Below are 19402 nucleotides of genomic sequence, written 5' to 3'. Positions count from 1 at the left end.
TTTAATAATAGAAGTGGAGCAGCAGGCTAAATGACTGCTTCTGACATTTCCCTCCGATTTCATGTCATGGATTGCAACAGCCAGTTCTGCCAGCAAATCACTGTGAATCACTGTGAAATAAGAACATGAGAACCATGAGGACATAAGCAATTTTAATAGACTGAAATAGGATGCAATTCATGCAGTAACTTTAAGTTGTGAGTGTGTGTGATGTGTATTTTTCCCATCAGGGCTGTAATGCATTCATGCGGCGCTTCAGTGAGGAAAAAGATTCACTTTCAGTAAACTGATACTTTTCTGCCTCCACCTTTTTTATTTTTTATTTAATAGACTTCAGAAAAAAAACAACTTCTGGTTTTAAAGGGCTATGTAAATGAAGCTCATGCCGGTTCCATCTGCCTCCATCCAATCAACAGCCCAGGGATAGAATCTGAGTCATTTTTTTCTTTCAATTATCCTTTTCACTCTTATGTACGTCACAATACAGAAGAAAAGATCTGTCGCTACTTCCGTTACATCGAGACTTTAAAGGGGAGGTGTGTAATTTCAGCACCACTACTTGGATCAAATGGAATTGCAGACTGTTTGTTTGAACAGCCCAACTGAGTTGATCATAAAAACATTGGTGCAACCTGTGCTGAGACTGTTTGCTTGTCAACCAATGGAAGGTGGGGGGGTTTGCAATTCCGTATGGTGCCACTAGCTGAATAGAAATTACACACTTCACTAATATAGCTATGTATTTGGCACAAACATTGTCACATTTGGAAAGCATAACCATAACACTTATTACTTTGTTAGCATGGAATAATAGGATTGCCTTATAGAGGTTATATCTAGGTTTATTATAGTTAATTAACATTAAATCTAAAACGATTAAAAACTTGAACTAAAATTGACTTGAAATAAAATAAATGCTAAAATGAAATAAAATATAAAAACAGCATTTTTTTTCTTCATTTCAGATAGTTGCAAAATGTTTATGTTTAATGTTTATTGTACATTAAAAAACTACTACGTTAAATGACAAAACACTTAACGAAATTACAAAAACTTTGAAATTAAAAACTTATTCAAAATATAAATAGAAACTACAATAGTACCTTAAAGGGATAGTTCACCCAAAAATTTTAATTCTGTCAGAATCTGTCACTTACTCACCCTCAAGTTGTTCCAAACCTGTATGAGTTTCTTTGTTCTGCTGAACACAAAAGAAGATATGTTGAAGAATGTTTGTAACCAAGCAGATAGAGCAACCATTGACTACCATAGTAGGGGAAAAAATACTATGGTAGTCAATGGTTGCTCTATTTGCTTTGTTAAAGACATTCTTCAAAATATCTTTTTTTGTGTTCAGCAGAACAAAGAAACTCATACAGGTTTGGAACAACTTGAGGGTGAGGAAATGATGACAGAATTTTCATTTTTGGGTAAACTATCCCTTTAATAACATACTTAAAAATTCTTACATCCATACTGACGTACTAAAATATATATCCACCTTATTTTTTTACGTGAGAGTGGGTGTGGCCATTCACTTAAATGTGCAAGGCTTCCTTGAAATCTGCGTCCAGTTATTGTAGCTGTAACAGTCCATTATACTGCTTAATATTGCAATCTGCTATTTCTTATCACCCATCCATTCATTCATTCTCCAAACTGCTTATCATTTGTAGGGTAATGGGGTATTATCATGTTGTTTTAATTAATTATCATAATCATAAACACTGGTTTGTAGCGCAAGTAGTTTTACTGTTTTCTGCGCTGTTATTCTTCTAGTCATTTACCCAAGCAGCTAATGAATGGGAAGTCTCGCACATTCACAAGAAAAAGCAAATAAGGTGAATATGAGGTATCCGTGAGTTTACAAGTTTTGCATTCCTGCTGTAAACTCTCATGATCTCTTGTCTCTGAGGCTTCCATTGATACGTGTATCACTGTAAATGCGTTTTCCATTCTTTTGGAGTTTAAATTATTTCCGTGGTAAATTGGCAGCATGCCACAGTTGCAGTCAATAGAGCTTATGTTATGTTGATCAACCCAGCGCAAGTTAACCTGACATTATTACGCAGGTCAACCCGACATCAACAAGAAATTGAATTTGTATTTGTATAAGAAGAGAAGATCTTGACCTTCCCTACTAATGTTCTCTATAATGTTCTCTCCAGTGCATCTCCCATTTCAGGCTTCCTGGATGACTACGCATTTGTGGTTTGTGGGCTGCTGGACCTGTTTGAGGCCACGCAAAGGGGCCGCTGGCTGCAGTGGGCCGAAGAACTCCAGCTGAGGCAGGATCAGCTCTTCTGGGATTCCCAGGGCAGCGGTTACTTCTGCAGCGACCCCTCAGATCCGACACTGCTGTTGGCTCTCAAACAGGGTGAGGAATGACATCATGTGTGATGGTACCCTGCACATAGAGGCGATGGACTCCTAGGCTTTTTGCTCTGGGAATGTGTGGGTGGTTATGAGTCATGGAAAGGATGATGAAGATCTGTAGCTGTCAGTCTGCATTCTGCATCACTCCAGCACAGAGCTCTGCTGTCACTGCTGATAGCACCACCACACTGCACTCTTATAGACCCTCGCCTTGGTAACTCTGTTTCAGCCAGACGTACCCTGCTGAAACCGCCCCATTCTCTCCTTACGTAACCTCATTGTCTTTCATTATGCTGTAATGTCTCTCTCTCTTTTCTATCTCACCCAAAACACACTGACATTTTCTCGCCATTTCTTTCCCAGTCCATCTTCTGATGAATTGTAATATTTCCTCCTCCCCCTCTCCATGTTTCTGGGTAGAACTTGACCAATATAGAAGACTGATCCAGTACATCAAAGCCTGCTTTGTTAAAGCAATTGATATTTCCTTGAAGAAACGCCACAATCCTTTTATTTCACGCTGTACACCATTCATCACCTTCTGCGTGACATTGCTATGGAAGTGGAATGAAAGAGTGATTTTTCATTCTTTTTTGGTCTTCTATGACAAGCCAAAAAAAGAAAAAGATCCACACATACTTTTCAAAGTGTATAAGTGCCGGGGCTTAATGTCCCGAATGGCTTGGCTCCATATTTTCTCCCCAGGAATTGGAAGTACGAGCTGATGTGAGCGAATAGTCACACCAGTGTGCCTGAGCTGTGACTGATGGCACTGTGAAAATGGCACTGACACCAATGAGATATGGATAAGGGCAGAGAAAGCTAACTGTTATGTTTTTGTTGTTGCTTCTGATAAATTAAAATGGACATAAGGCAGATTTTTCATTTTTTCTGAGTGACTGGGCCATTATATAGTGAGCCAAGCGTGCAGAGTTGTCTCCATTAGGAGCCGTGCGGTGCTGTCACGTGTCAGAACCAAGTCCCCTCACCTCTCTCTGTCGGTGGAAGACGGATTGCCTCCCAAAGCATCTGCCACTCTACATTTTACGCCTTGCTCAAACTAGATAAAACCAAAGGCAGTCAGCTTTGCTGTTTCAAAGAAGCCACAGGCCGTGTAGCCATTAGGTGTTTTTTTTTGTGGAAAAATAAAGCTATTGGGTTTCTTTATTTTGGGCTCAAGAGTCCTTCAAAGTTTTTGTTGCTGTGCAAATTTCCAATGCTCACTAAGGCTGCATTTATTTGATCAACAATACATTCCAGATCAGATGGTGGACCTGCGCCTAGACATGACCAACGCATGACCCTGAAGTGTCTGCAGAGACCGTGTCAATTAGACTCCCCCTGAAATTGCCTCGTCGACACAGTATCCTCAATAAACCCGTCTCCGGCGTGATGACTCCGATTGTTTGAATATTACAATTTAATAATTGTTAAATCGATATGTCATCCTCAATAAACCTGTCGCCGGCGTGTTGCCTCCGATCCTTCGAATATTGCACTTTAATAATTATTTAATCGACACTTCATCCTCAATAAACCCGTCTCCGGCGTGTTGCCTCTGATCTTTCGAATATTCCGATCTATTATGACCTCTGACCTGTAAAGTTAGTATTAGTATTTCCATTTTATTATCTCCCTTAGGAGAAATTTATCTTAGGCAATCAAGAGAGCAGATAAAGCATACAAACAACAATCATTAAAAAAAAAAAAAAAGTTGCCAGAATAATAATCATACACTGTTTGTTAATTGAACAGAGGAGAACTGGCACCCTGACTGAGCATGGTTTCTCCCAAGGTTTATTTTTCTCCATTAGGTCACCTGATGGGGTTTTGGTTTCCTTGCCACTGTTGCCTCTCTTGGCTTGCTCAGTTGGGGACACAAAATTTCACAAAATTTTTCTTATTTTTTTCAACTAAATATCTAAATAAATCTGATTATTAAACTAAATTAACCATATAAACTGAATTACTGATCTAATTACTGATCTAAAACCCACACTGTCACTGTATGATTATTGAAATGAACTGATGACATCACCGTTTTCTCTGGAATGGCTATACAGCTGAATAAAATTCTGTTGCATTATTTTGCTGTTTAACACTGTAAAGCTGCTTTGAAACAATCTGCATTGTTAAAAGCGCTATATAAATAAAGTTGACTTGACTTGACATTAAAAACAGTAATATTGTGAAATGTTATTACAATAACTACTTTCTATTTTAATATATAAAGCTGAATTTTCAGCACCCATTATTCCAGACTTCAGTGTCACTGATCCTTCGATTTACTAATGATCCTTCAGAAATCATTCTAAAATGCTGATTTGGTGCTTAAGAAACAGCCGCGCTGCTTAATATTTTTGTGGAAACAGGGATACTTTCAGGAATCTTTGATGAATAGACAGTACAAAAGAGCAGCATTTATTTGAAATATAAATGCTTTGTAATCAGATAGCAGAATGTCTATTCATGTCTTTGCATTGACTTAACATGTAAATCACTCGCGCTTAACGCTTCATTCCTGTCTGGTGTGAACACACCATTAGAAGTCTTTACTGTCACTTTTGATTAATTTATTGCATTCTTACTTTATAGAAGTATTAATTTCTTTCCCAAAAAATCTTTCTGACCCCAGACTTTTGAACTGTATTGTATTTTGGGATTTTTGGGTAAATTCAACATTAGATGTGCAATTGTTGCTTTAACTATGCATTTGCTGCAAGAAAGAGAATGATGGTGAAACATAGTTTGGTCACAGTATACTTTCTCTTTATAAACTAGACAAATGAGTTGTATTTTGTGGCAAGATTTATCACTAAACTTCATCAACAGTACAAAAAAGCCAAACCAATTATACTGTCAACATTCATAATTACAATTTATTATGATCAATACTTATTTTCTTCCACCATAATTCGTTAATTCATTACTCCCAACTTGTCAAGCTTTAAGAAAACCCAGATTTATGGTGCAGTTTATGGTCGTTTATTTTGAAATGACTTGCGTGCAGTAAATGGCTACGCGTGGTGCATGTGTTTTCTACGGAATGAGCTACCTGATAGCATCTGCATGTGTTTGGTTGGGACAGCATTGCTGCTATTCATCAGTCATCGCTTCCTTCCCTCTCAGCTCCCAGATGCAATCAACTCATTACATTGTGACACGAGGCCTGGGAACCCACTCCCAGCACTCCCTCTGCACACACACAAACAAAGAGCAGATAAAGTGAATCAACTCAGAGCTCTAGAGCCACTTCACTCGTGATATCAGGCACTTTTAGCTCTGTTTAACCTGATAAATGTGCTCTGTTTAAATTGATATTGTAACCATCAATGTTATGATGCCATTTTTTTTCAGGAGCCAGACTGTTTTAAATCAATATGCTGGAAAACATGGCTTCTGCTCTGGATTGGTTATCTGACTGGAATGCCATTCTGACGTTTTTCTTTTTTTTTCTTTTCAGATCAGGATGGTGCCGAACCCAGTGCAAACTCTGTTTCAGCCATGAACTTGCTGCGGCTCTCCCACTTCACAGGCCGGCTGGACTGGATACAGCGCTCTCAGGAATTACTGATTGCCTTCTCTGATAGATTGATTAAGGTGCCAATCGCCTTGCCAGAAATGGTCCGCAGTGTCATGGCCCAACATTATACCCTTAAACAGGTAACTGGTCCACACAGCTACTGAATATGAATTTTAAAAGTCTGGTTTCACTTGTCACGTCATGTCCAACTGATGCAATTGCAATGAAATGTTTTTCCTCCTTGAATTTGAATACTACCATAAGAAATACAGTCTCAAGTCTCTCAAGGCCAGGTCTCTTTTCCTGTTCCATCTGGTGTAGATGTCCTGCAGGTTGACCGATACACCCGTGGTGTTATATGCAGCTGGCCACACCTCCCTCTGCATGTCCTTGCAGTCCACTGTTTTGGTGCTACTGTACCGGACAGTAATGCAGCCTGACAGGAAGCTTTCAATTGTGCACGCAAGTTTAATGATCTCAGCATCTGGGGAGCCATCCTGAACTTCCCCAGGCATGTGTGGGCCAAGCCTTCTGGAAGATACTCACTTAGGGGCCCTATTGATCATGAAGGTGTCAAAACCATCCAGTGAAGCTGGTGGACCACAAAAGTGTTGCTGCTTAATAAACATGTTTGGAACAACAGGAAACCAGCATGTGAGACGCAACATGTTCTGCTGACATACCATGGCTGACTGTAATACAGTTCCACTGAAGACTCTCACTTCATGCTCCGAAAACCTGAAAGTGAACTTTTCTCCAGTGGGGACTGTTTCTTCTGAATGCATCAGCCTCCAGGCTAATGTTATGGCTAACGCCATAAAGTAGATTAAAGGGATAGTTCACCCAAAAATGAAAATTAGCCCATGATTTACTCACCCCCAAGCCATCCTAGGGGTATATGACTTTCTTGTTTCAAACAAATACAATCAAGTTAAATAAAAAATAAAAAATCCTGGTTAATCCAAGCTTTATAATGGCAGTGAATGGCTGTTTTGAACTCCATAAAAGTGCATCTATCCATCATAAAAGTAATCCACACAGCTCCGGGGGATTAATAAAGGCCTTCTGAAGCGAAGTGATGCGTTTGTGTAAGAAAAATATCCATATTGAAAACTTTACAAACTGTAATTTCTAACTTCTGCTGTTTAAAGATAAATATTGGAGGATTTCGAGAGAATCAAATAATTAAAATGTAGAGTATATCTCAAACAACTCAATTCTTCACATGGATGTCCTTCAGTGTCAACAAACTTGGTTCTCGCGAGAACTAGCATATTCTCACTGGAGAGAACTACGTCATTCTCTGGTACCAATGGCTTGAGGGTGAGTAAATCATGGGCTAATTAAAATTTTTGGGTGAACTGTCCCTTTAAGTTTGTTTGCCATTGTAACAAGGTATGTTGTTAAGCAGGCGGGAACCTGCGAACGTTCAACAAACTTTAATCTTAAAATAAACTCATGGACGGCTGCAGCGCACACCCATAATACAACGTAAACAAAACAACATAAAATCCAGGCCTGGCCCTCCCTCGTCCTTTACTGTCATCACTCCTCCTTTTATGCTTCCATCACTCCTACGTGAGAGATCCGATATAGGTGTGACGTGGAGCTGGCGCTCATCATCAAATCACTCACCGGCCTTGCGCCGCTCTCATCGCTCTTGCCCGTACTGCTTGTTACATCCCTCCATCCCCCCTCGCAGCGCCATAAGACCGCGCTCCACTCCCCACGGAGCCAGTCTTGGCAGCCACAGCACCTGGGGGTAAGGACAGACGAAACAAGAGATAAAAGGAGACGGAAGCACAAGGAGCGACAGACGAGAGTGTGGAGAAAGGGAAAAAAAAAAAATCTTGGTCGACACACTGCCGCTCGGTCCTCAGCCAGCCGAGAGGCTCTTCCTTACGGTGCCATGCGATGATACTGACGCTCCTCGGTGAACAGCTCGATCCTCCTCTCCCCCCTGGCGGCCAGCGATGGCTCCCCATCATTCCGGATGGCAGCAGGCCTACGGCAAACCCACGGCAAATGGCGACGACCTCGCCGTTCCCTCTCGGACAGCAGCCACCCCACCTCAACCCAGGAGCACGGTAACAAGCTCTCCGTCCCACCGGATCTTCCATCGCTCCAGCACCACCGCCTTGGGGAGCCACTTGCGCTGCGCAACCTCCTCAGCACCGCAACAGAATGTCCCTCCTTTCTCCCGTGTTTCGGCACCAATGTAACAAGGTATGTTGTTATGGGAAGAAGGAGGCGGGAACCGGCGAATGTTCAACAAACTTTAATCTTAAAATAAACAAAATGAAAGTAAAAATGGCAGCCTCCTCATGGACGGCTGCCGTGCACACCCTTAATAAAACGTAAACAAAACAACATAAAGTCCAGGCCTGGTCCTCTCTCGTCCTTCACTGTCTTCGCTCGCTTTTATGCTTCTGTCGCTCCTCCGTGAGAGATCCGAGACTGGTGTGATGCGCAGCTGGCGCTCATCATCAAATCACGCACCGGCCTCGCGCCGCTCTCACGGCTCTCGCCCGCCCTGCTTGTCACAACCCTACTGAAGGATTTTTCTCAGTCCATGCCATATGCTCTTATATTACAGCCCTTTCATCTGGTCATTACATGCTTTTTTGTATCCATTAATATTTCCAACCATGTTTAATGCTGAAATAATTTTTTTATTTATTGCTTATATATAAAATTGTGCATAATAAATTGTGTAATTTATTCCTGTAATGACAGCTGATTTGTTAGCATTCATTACTCCAGTTTTCAGTGTCACATGGTCCTTCATTTATCATTCTGATATGCTGATTTAGTGCTCAAATAACTTAGCTAACTAAATGGTTGTGCTACATTTTTTTTTTTTTTTAAGTGTTGATACTTTTTTTTAGGATTATTCCGTTTTTTTTAAACATCTTTTCTGAATAAAACCATTTCGTAAAAAAAAAAAATCGTACTGACCCCAAACTTTTGAATGGTGTATCAGATCCCTAATTAGCTTTTTTGGGATGTCAGTATGACCCTTGCTGTAGCCAATTCAGCAGTCCTTACTATGAGGACCGTTAGCACTCGGATCTGTCACATGTCAGATAGAATGATGCTGCTGGATAAAAGTTTTCCCTGTCAGGGCATTTTTACAAAAGTTTCCTCCTGTTCCCGGACAGTTGTAAAAACTGTGAACGAACGTGTCATGGCCATCAGAGCTTTCCAGCGGCGGAGAAGTCATCAGAGTAGGAGGAATAACAAGCTAAAGGTCCAGCTAAGGGCAGCCCGCTCCATATCACACCTGTCCACCTCATTACAGCACCATACGAGCAGCTCTGACCCTTTCTTCATCTCTTTCATTCTCTTCTCATTTGTTCATTCGGTGGTTCATACGTCTCTTTTGCTCACAAGTTTGTTGTTCTGTTCTGTGTAACAGTCTCTTATTTTTTCTCGTAGATCGTTATCTGTGGCCAGCCTGATGCTGAGGACACTGCAAGTTTGATTTCCTGTGTCAACTCCCTATTTCTGCCTCATAAAGTAAGTGTGCTTTACTCTCTGAGGAAGAGCATTGTTAGGACTGTTAAGGTCACTTTAATTGGGAGTTTAAATCTGTCCACTCGACTTTGAAATACTATATGAAGACTAATAGCAAGAGAAATGTTTTGGGAATATATTTTTGATAAACCTTTGAACAAAGTAAAACAATTAATTATATACATTTTAATTTTTAATTTAAAAAAAGTTTCAATAAACTATTTGTGGGTGTTTATTTGACATAAACTCATAGAACACACATTGCACAATCTTACTATTTGATTTAAATTGTCCATTAACAATGTCCAACAGATGACATATGTACCTCACAGGTCTTTTTTGTACACTTTTCTGAAATCATAAATATTTTCACCATGTTTTGTGTTTAATAGCAATATGTGATACTTACATTTCACATGTTTTTTCAATAAAAGGACTAATTCCATATAATTTTATGTACTCCAAATGCTTAAAGTAAAATAATATACCCATTTTGGCATAATTAAAAAAAGTATAGCTTGATTGTATATAATGCATAATAAAAATGTCATGCTTATTTCTTAAAACATTACGTCTCATATCAAACATGCTCTTCATGTTTTGGGTAAAGTAATTCCTAAGTTCCTAATGCTCATTTATAGATTTTAGCTCAGTTTAATCTTATATCCCAATCAAATTTATGATAAAAACTGACAGTTGTTGTTGCCAGAAATTCACCATAAAAAACTGTCATTAAGTGTTAATTATTAATAATGTTAATTTACCAAGCTATTTGAATGACTAAAATCTTGCTTCTACCCTAAACTGTGCTTATATCCACCACAATAATGCAGGTGGCACAATAAAAAAGCCACATGATGAATCGAGTTCATCGTGAGTGGCCCGTCCATAAAATGGCGGCATGACCAATACTTGTGTATACGTTGCACAGGGTCGTACATACTAAGACAAAATACCATCAGGGTAACACATGACAATTAAATAATGCAATAAACATTAACTAAATAACAATAAATGTATCACAAAACACTGTACATAACTAATAACAAAAATTAGAAGAAACAAAAATGCCCTTTTACTGTTTTTCACTGTAAATTATATGGTAATTATTAATGTTTACTTCAAAAACAAATGTGACAGGATTTTACAGTAGAAGTAGATATGATGTGATGAATAGATTCATTTGAAGCCACACTGACTGACTAATTTAACATTTTACGTTTTTTTTTCTTCATATTGTAGTGGCCCTTCGCTGTATGTAAATATTTTTCCTCGTACATGACACATTCATTGGTTTACACAGAATGCCGTGTGCGCCGGAGCATAGTCATGCTAATGAGTTCACTAAAGTAATCTCCAGCAAAAGGTCAAGTTGTCAGATTTTTTACCTATGCATGCTGACACACCAGGCAAAGGGCTGGGACAATGGCTACCCACCACACCACGTTTTAAATTTCAGAATAATTAGTAAATCGTTAGAGCTTTTTGTAGACGTTAGCCTTAGGCTTGGCTTTGTGGGGATTTTTTTCTTTCGCTAAAGGTCATAACTCAGGATAGCATTTGCACTCTTTCTGCCCTTTTCCCCAGTGCGTCTCTGAATGCTCTCTTCTCTTGCACGATGACAGAAAGAGCAAACACACACATGCTCAGCACACCTGGCTTTACAGGTTTTAAGTGTGAAATACCAATAGCAAGCACAACAGAAGACACACTGGGGTCTAACCTTTTGCCATTTATTACAGCAGTCTAACATCTTTATTGTATGTGAAAACCCCTAGAGAGGTAACCCTACCGTTCCTTAAGGCTGAAATAATGCGTTTGTTTTTAAGCGGAATGGATGAGAGTGGTTGTGAATGGAAAATAGGCCGGGGCCTTCCCGTTTCTCTCTATTTCTGTTGTTACAGTAGGTGGCTCTGTAGGATGGTGTTGGGAGGACAGCTGACGATGTTAGCATGTGACCTTACACTCCATTAGTGAACCCTGTATGTCACATCTTGTGTCAAAGGCTTAGTTTGATCTCCTTATGGTGCATCATTTATTAACATTGTTCCTCCCTGGTGGGGCAGAGGCTTTGGTCCATTCATCTTCTTTCTCATTATACCTACACTTATATAATCTTAATGATACTGACTCTGTGAGTGAGGAATATAAGGTCACGTCACGTTCATTTATTATGCTGGCTCCATGACCTAGAGGTTTGTTTTTGTTTGTATTTTGTTTGAAGACTTAATTTAAAGATTTATTCACTTTAATATCCCTCTTATTGTGCATGTTTTTGGTTTTCATAATCTTTCATTAGAATTTAATAACTTTCTTTGCTTCTAAAACAAATTTTCTGCTGACATAACGAAGTCTGCGTAGGCAGGGGAGATAATATTAGCAGTATAACAAAATATTATTAAACCTATTCAGTCTAATCCAGATCAATAAAATAAAGTCCTGTTCTACATTGTTTCCAATCGTATATTCTCTCAGAAATACGTCAAACAACCTTGAACGATATTCATACTGCAATTACAAAATAATTGCAGTATGTATATCGTTCAGTGTTGTTTCATGTCTTGTGTTTTATCCTTAGTAGACTATTTGTTTTTAGAAATGTAATGTCTCTTGCTCCTGGCCTGGTGTAACATTTGGCTAGTTTAGTTATGATCCCTTGTTTCCATCTGCACAATATATAGCATGGTTCTTTTTCTGTCTTTAGGAGATACTGGAGTGTGTGTCCCATGATGTGATGTGTGAAAATCTGGCTGTTGGTTAATTATGGGAGTTTAAAAGCTTAGTTCACCCAGAACTGAACATTTATTTGCTCACCTGTCATACCAACTGTGGGGCACAAAAGGTACATTGTTATAGAATATTGTGGCCATTCTGTTCAATATAATGATAGTAAATTGAGGATCCGGGCAGTCAAAATTCTAAAATGAGAAAAAAAGCGTATCCGTTTCTGGTTTCCCTAACCCTAACTGAAAGATTATGTGATCTATAGGGAATAATGACTTCCATTTCAGCCTGTTTGTCACACACAGCTATTGTATGATTTTAAAACTCATACTCTCATTATATTGCAAAAGTGGCCAGGATATTCTTTACCTCGTGTTCAACTGAAGAAAGAAAGTTATATGGATTTGGAACAAAATGATCGTAAGTAATGACAGTATTTTCATTTTTGGGTGAATTGTCCTATTTTATAGCTGTTATAGGTGTGTTATTGAGCGTTAATCAGTAAAATAAAGTCATAAAGGTGATTTGTCTTGGCCAACTGAGTTAATGGAGGCTCAGTCATTCGTTGTTAGAGCATTTAAACAAATCCATCATAATGACATACACTAGGAAAGAAGCACATCACTGAAAGCCTCTGAGAGCTCCCTGTCTTTCACTATACTTTCAGATGCTGTTTCTGAATACAATCTCACTTGTCATTTCGGTGCGAGAGCATCTGCAATGAGCATAAATTGTACAGTCTCTGGAAACACAGCAGCTCAGTCCTGTTTTCATTTTCAATTTAAATTCAATCGTATGTGCTCATGTGTTCAATTCACATGTTAAACAGGGCTCATATATCACTTGGATTTGATACAAGGAGAGAAGAACTTGGTCCCGTATCCTAGGCACATGCAGCAAGACGACAACCAGAAGAGGCTGCAAGTAATGAGTTAGTGTTAGTGAAGCCAGTTAGAAAAAAAACTGCACAGAATTTCATCTGGTCAGGGACTGATAAAGGAACAGCTCTCTCTCTTTTTCACACACACTCACACACACACACACACACACACACACACACACACACACACACACACACACACACACACACACACACACACACACACACACACACACACACACACACACACACACACACACACTTCTTATTGCCTGGCTGTGAGCCTCAGATGTACCCTGGTCTGAATTGTTTGTTTAATTGACTTGGACATGATCGAAAGATCGCCTGCATCAAGCCGTTGATTGCAAAGTCGGAAGGGCGTACTGAAAAATAGATGACTCTACTATTGAGTTGAACCTGCAGTCAAATCATCAGCCCTGCCTTAAATCCCTCGAGGTATCACTATTCTTAGACAAATGAACAAACTACTGCTTTACCATGTCATATTCTGGTAAGAGACCAGCTATGGTTCAAGATGCTTTATGCTGGTTGGTGCTGGTTTTAAAGAGGGTTTTCGCAGCAAATGCCACCGAAGAACCACTTTTTTGGTTCTTCAAATAACTTTTCACAATAACAGTTTTATTAACATTGTATTAATCTAACGGACCATTTGTACAATGGAAAGGTTCCTTGAATGTTAAAGGTTCTTCATGGAACTGTAGAAACTAATAAAGAACCATTGTACATTTGCATGTGCATTTGTAATTGAGCAACAGCTAGATTTTGTGTAGTTGAACTACATCATAATAATTTGTTACATTTATATAGCGCTTTGCTCTGCACTCAAATTTACGCTTTACATGGAAGGGGGAATCTCCTCAACCACCACCAATGTGCAGCATCCACCTTGATATTGCAACGGCAGCCATATTGAGCCAGAACGTCCACTACACACCAGCTTATTAGTGGAGAGGAAATGAAGGGTTGAAGCCAATCATATATGGGGATTATTAGGAAGCCATGATGATAGTCAAGTCAAGTCACCTTTATTTATATAGCCCTTTTTACAATACAGATTGTTTCAAAGCAGCTTTACAGTGATAACAATAATGCAACACAGTTTGTTTCGGCTGTACAGCAGATCTAGAGGAAAATAATGTCATAGTCATAGTAAGTTCAGAGATGGAGGCAGATCAAAAATATTGTTGAATATTTAATGTCCCCAACTAAGCAAGCTAAAAGCCAAAGGCAACAAAGGCGACTGGCAAGGAACCAAAACTCCATGAGGTGACAATGGAGAAAAAACCTTTGGAGAAACGGGGGGCCAGTTCTCCTCTGGCCAATGAACAATCAGTGCATCGTTATGATTCAGGCAGGATTACAGAACATTCCGAATATTTATCCAGTTCCATCTGGTTGAAGATCGGAGTCATCACGCCGGAGACGGGTTTGTTGAAAATCAGTGCCACAGGGGAGAGTCTAGTTGACACAATCTCTGCTGACAGTTCAGGTATGCATTGTGGTCGTGTCTAGGCACAGGTCCACCATCTAATCTGGATACGGCCTGTATCCGGCTGACTACATTATGCGTTGTGGTCGTGTTTAGGAGCAGGTCCACCTTCTGATCTGGATACGGCCCGGATCCGGCTGACTATAGTAAACCTTGGGATAAACATAGAGACTAATATTAGCATAGATGCCATTCTTCTTATTATGTAACAAGTATATGCTGACCTGCTGACCTAGTTAATGCAACCTATCAATCATTTAACCAATTTAAATGATAGAAATTGATCATTTGTTATGTGTATGCCAGGTTAAAGAGATGTGTTTTTAGTGTAGATTTAAACTGACAGAGTTTGTCTGCTTCCCAAACAATGCTAGGAAGACTATGCGCAAAGAGCTTGCTCAAGTACTTGGGAGCTAAACCATTTAGTGCTTTGTAAGTATTTAGCAAGATTTTAATTTATACAATGTTTTAATGTTATAAATTAGTTTCATTTAATTTAATATAAATTAAATAATAATTTAATATAAATTGACATAACCAGGCTAATATGGTCATACTTCCTGGTTCTAGTAAGAACTCTAGCTGCTGCATTTTGGACCAGCTGGAGTTTTTTTATTAAGCGTGCAGGGCGACCACCCAGTAGAGCATTTACAATAATCTAGCCTTGAGGTCATGAACTGACTGTTCAGCATTTTGCATTGAGAGCAAACGTTGTAATTTAGATATATTTTAAAGATGGAAGAATGCGCAGACAGAGGCAAATGGGCAAGTTTGGCCAGGATACTAGGGTTCATTCCTACGCTTTTTTGACAGTATAGTGTCCCCATCACTATACTGGGAGGACCCACACAGACTACAGGGTGAGCACCCCCTACTGGCCTCACTAACACCTCTTTCAACAGCATGATAATAATAAGAAATATTTCTTGAGTACTTTAACGTACTGCTCCGAGACTTAACAGGTTGTGGATCCAAACGCAGGCAGTAATCCACACTCGTAGTCAACAAACAGGCAAGAGATCATAACAGGTAGTGATGGGACATCTGAAGCGAGGCTCCGGAGCTTGTGTCGAGCAAAAAGGGGCGTTCCAGATGAAGCCCCGATTCGAGGCTTGTATCGTTTCCGTGAAAATCACGTGACGATGACAAACGAGGCCTCGGTTTCTGTTGAATACGTCATTGCTTCATTCTGAGTATCGCTTCCGGATAAAAGTGGTTCGAAACCTTGCGCCTCTTGTGGGGTTTGCAGTAGGCGTTTGCATTGGTGTTGAGGTGTTGGTTGTACGTAGTAGCGAGTAGTAGCGTGTTTGTAGTAGCATAGTTATCATTATATATCATAGCTTGTATTATATATTATATTACATTATTCTTAGTTTAGTAGATTATTAGAGTAAATTAGTTCAGTAGATTATTAGAGTAAATTAGCCTATATCTAGTTGTAATACCTATAATACGTATATATATATATATATATATATATATATATATATATATATATATATATATATATATATATATATATATATATATATATATATATATATATATATATATATATATTATTATTCATTTTATTTATAGGCGCCTTTCATGACACTCAAGGACACCTTACAAAGTTCACACAAAAGATAAAAGTTTCATCAAACAATAAAGACAATACAGATAGAAATATATATAAATATATTATTATTATATGTATAGCCTCCCAGTTCCATGCACTATTGCACTCCCAATCAGCACTGCACACACAATAATTTCTTTACAATCATTTGGGCCATTCACTGTCATCACTAACCCAAAGAACTACTGAATAGTTGAACACAAAGTTGTGTGTTTGTGTGAGTTGTGTGTGCATAGGTTAATACAAGCAGAGTAAAATACTTTATTTAATACACAGGCAATAGAAAAAGGGTGTGCCCACACTATGACAATTTGGTTGCTCAGGATGAATAGATTTGTGTGCGATACATTGCTTTGCACAGCAGGTGTCACTAGGGAGCACACTGTTTCATGAGGCTTCAGCTAAATGAACCTTTTGGTGAACCAATGGGCTGGAAAGCCTCAGTGGTTCAGAAAGCCTCATTTGGCCATCACTAATAACAGGTAATCAGTCCAATACACTAAAGCAAGCAAGACAGGAGAGACAGGCAAACGGGTTATCCTCAGAACAGGCACGAAATCCATAACCAAGAGACATGAAACCAGGGAGAATGCTCAGAAATGCAGTATAGACAAACAAGACTTCGCAGTGAAAGACAGAGTGAACATGGTTTATATAGGCTGGGGTAATGAGGTGATGAGACACAGGTGCAAACAATGAGTGATGATGACTCCAGGCAAAGGATTATGGGCAATGTAGTTTGTGATGGAGTGACAGTCCGGGGTGGAGTGCCCTCAGGTGGTAATCAGGGGCACTCTCACTGGTGATTGTGACAAGTACCAATAACATATTAGAATTATTTGTGAATGATCACGTGACAATGAATACTGTAGTAATGGAGACATTTTTAAATATATTGAAATGGAAAACGGTTATTTTAAATTGTAAATTAATATTACTGCTTTTTCTGATTTTTTTAATCAAATAAATCCAGCTTTGGTGAACATAACAAACTTCTTTCAAAAACAGTTAAATAATCTTACCAACCCCAAACTTTTGAACGATAGTGTAGATGTGGTTACATTTTAAAAAGATGAATTATTGCTTTAGTGTCCAAAATTGAACTTTTGGAATTTTGTCAGGAACATTTTATCAATATAAACAGAGAGTGATGTTAGAGCGCCCTTTTAATGTATAGAGAGCTGGCGTGTCTGGTTTCAGTTATATGGTGAGATTAAGCTACATTTCTCTCTCTCTTTTCCTAATCAGTTTTTTTCATTTGTAACAAGAGAGACATGTAATTAGAGAGGGATAAATGGTTCTCACCTGCAGAGTCAGGACATGAATTAAATGTAATGAGAGCCATCATCTTATGTCACTGAATCAGCCCGACCCCAGCACTTTGTCTCCATGGCATTGGGTATTCTTTATAAACAAAGGAAAACAGAGCTTGCTCTCACTCATTATAGTCATATAAATCCTGGCAATGGAAAGATCATGCATCAGTGTTCCTCAAATACACACACACACACTTCCATACATATTACTTCCAAATATTAAAGGCACAATCTGTTTTCCTGTGTGAAAAATTTGAAATTGAATCTGAGGCCTGGAGACTGTGGAGTTGATGAGATTTCCTGCTCGTACATTGCGAGAGCGTTTAGAGTGGCGTTGCGCTCAGCTTCCCTCTCTAACCCAAGACTGTCCGTGTGACACTGGCTCACCTTGCGTGTTTGTGTAGATATAGCTGTGATAGATTTAACCTGAATTCACCAAGGGTTATCAAAACAGCATTGTCATTTAAAGTTGCCCTGTCTGGGTTGCCTATCTGCAGTAAGAGGCTGTCTTTTGTGTGCTACAGATAGATCTATCTGTCTGTCTGTCTGTCAATCTATTTCTATTCTATCATCAAAAATTGCAATTAAAAATAAGAATTCCATTTTATTCGAATAGAGGTAGCAAACTATGCATCCAGTTTGCTACCTCAAATTAAATTCAAGAATTGATTAATGTCATTCTAATTAAAATAGCATTCTTATTTTTTTGCTCTTGGTGCACAACTCTGATATTTAAAATGGTGGACGCTAGTCTATGTAAACTGATTTGGGTTATGATGTGTGGCCCTGCAGTGATCTGAGAGACGCAACTAATTCTCTGTTCGTGACCCGAGACCTTACTAAATGCTTCACTGAGTTAGACAAAATGAATTATAGCCGTTCCACTGTAAGTATTCGGTATCCCCCGATCGGCTCTCGCTGTGCCTTCAGTGCGATAATGGAGTGTTCAACATCATTGAGCATTTGGTGCGAAGTATATTAAAGGTTTATGAACACAGACATAGAGAGGCTCGAGAGTGTGTTGGAAGGACTGGAGCGAAAACATTTTTCACGATACATTAGCCAACCAGACTAGAAAATCTTTTTTAATTTAAATCCAATTATTGTATCATCTGTTCCTTCGTTTTGGAGCACAGGGTTTAATTGTGGGGAATTCACTGTATAAGAATCTCCTGCTTTTGCAGTCTCATCTGTTCTTACTTATTTAATTCAAAATTGCTAGAGGACTCTTGAATTCAACACTCTTCGAAATCAATTAATCCCACCCGCTGCGATCTGTAGGCATGATTAAAATTTTTGGAATAAATTTATCCATACTTTAATTAGGCTAAAATCTGTGTTGATTATCAAGGTGGTATGGTACGAGTGCGAATCCTCATGGGGCTTGTTACAGTAGAATACGAGGCATTAGAAAAGCCACTCCATATCCCTGATGATGGCAACCAGCTGCTCACTACAGTCATATGATTTCCTTGTGCTCAGAGAAAGTCTGTTCTGAGATCAATTTAGTCCATCCAAATACATAAGCATATATTAACGCTGTCCAGGTGTACTGTTGCCCAACAAAGAAAACGTTTGTTCGTTTCAAAGTTCATTTAATTATAACTATAATCCAGGGATGTGGTTTTCATACAATCATTTCTTTAAGTACAGAGGAGACTGGAACCTTTTAAGTGCTAATATTTCTAGTGTTCATCTGAGATGGGATTTCTGCAGTACAGCAGAGCATGGCCCTTTGGACCGAGAAGAGTTCTCGACTTCGTCTGATTACTGAGACAAATGGTCCTGAATCCCTAACAAGGCCGCTGAGACATGACAACAGCCAGAAAGGTCCCGAGGCAGCCTTACGAGAACGAATGAGTACAAAGCAAAGGTTTAAAAAGGCCGTAGAAACTCAGAAACAACACAATGGAGGATTACAATAGATCTTAGAAAA

The 19402-nt window shown here is 39.0% G+C and overlaps 1 protein-coding gene across 2 annotated transcripts in view; it reads left to right on the top strand.

Annotated features, from left to right (window-relative positions):
• The window catches only part of spata20 (spermatogenesis associated 20), a 65076-nt gene that overhangs the window by 21415 nt on the left and 24259 nt on the right, over positions 1 to 19402 (top strand). For both annotated transcript variants that reach the window (XM_079845865.1, XM_079845866.1), the window contains exons 13-15: positions 2169 to 2377; positions 5840 to 6039; positions 9338 to 9418. In XM_079845865.1, coding sequence (XP_079701991.1) covers positions 2169 to 2377; positions 5840 to 6039; positions 9338 to 9418 — 490 coding nt within the window. The remainder of the gene's footprint in view (positions 1 to 2168; positions 2378 to 5839; positions 6040 to 9337; positions 9419 to 19402) is intronic.

This window comes from Gobio gobio (genome assembly GCF_949357685.1).
Source record: "Gobio gobio genome assembly, chromosome: 20".
In the NCBI taxonomy this organism is placed as follows: Eukaryota; Metazoa; Chordata; class Actinopteri; order Cypriniformes; family Gobionidae; genus Gobio; species Gobio gobio.
The sequence above is the reverse complement of the archived record's forward strand: the minus strand, read 5'-3'. Positions and strand labels throughout refer to the sequence as shown.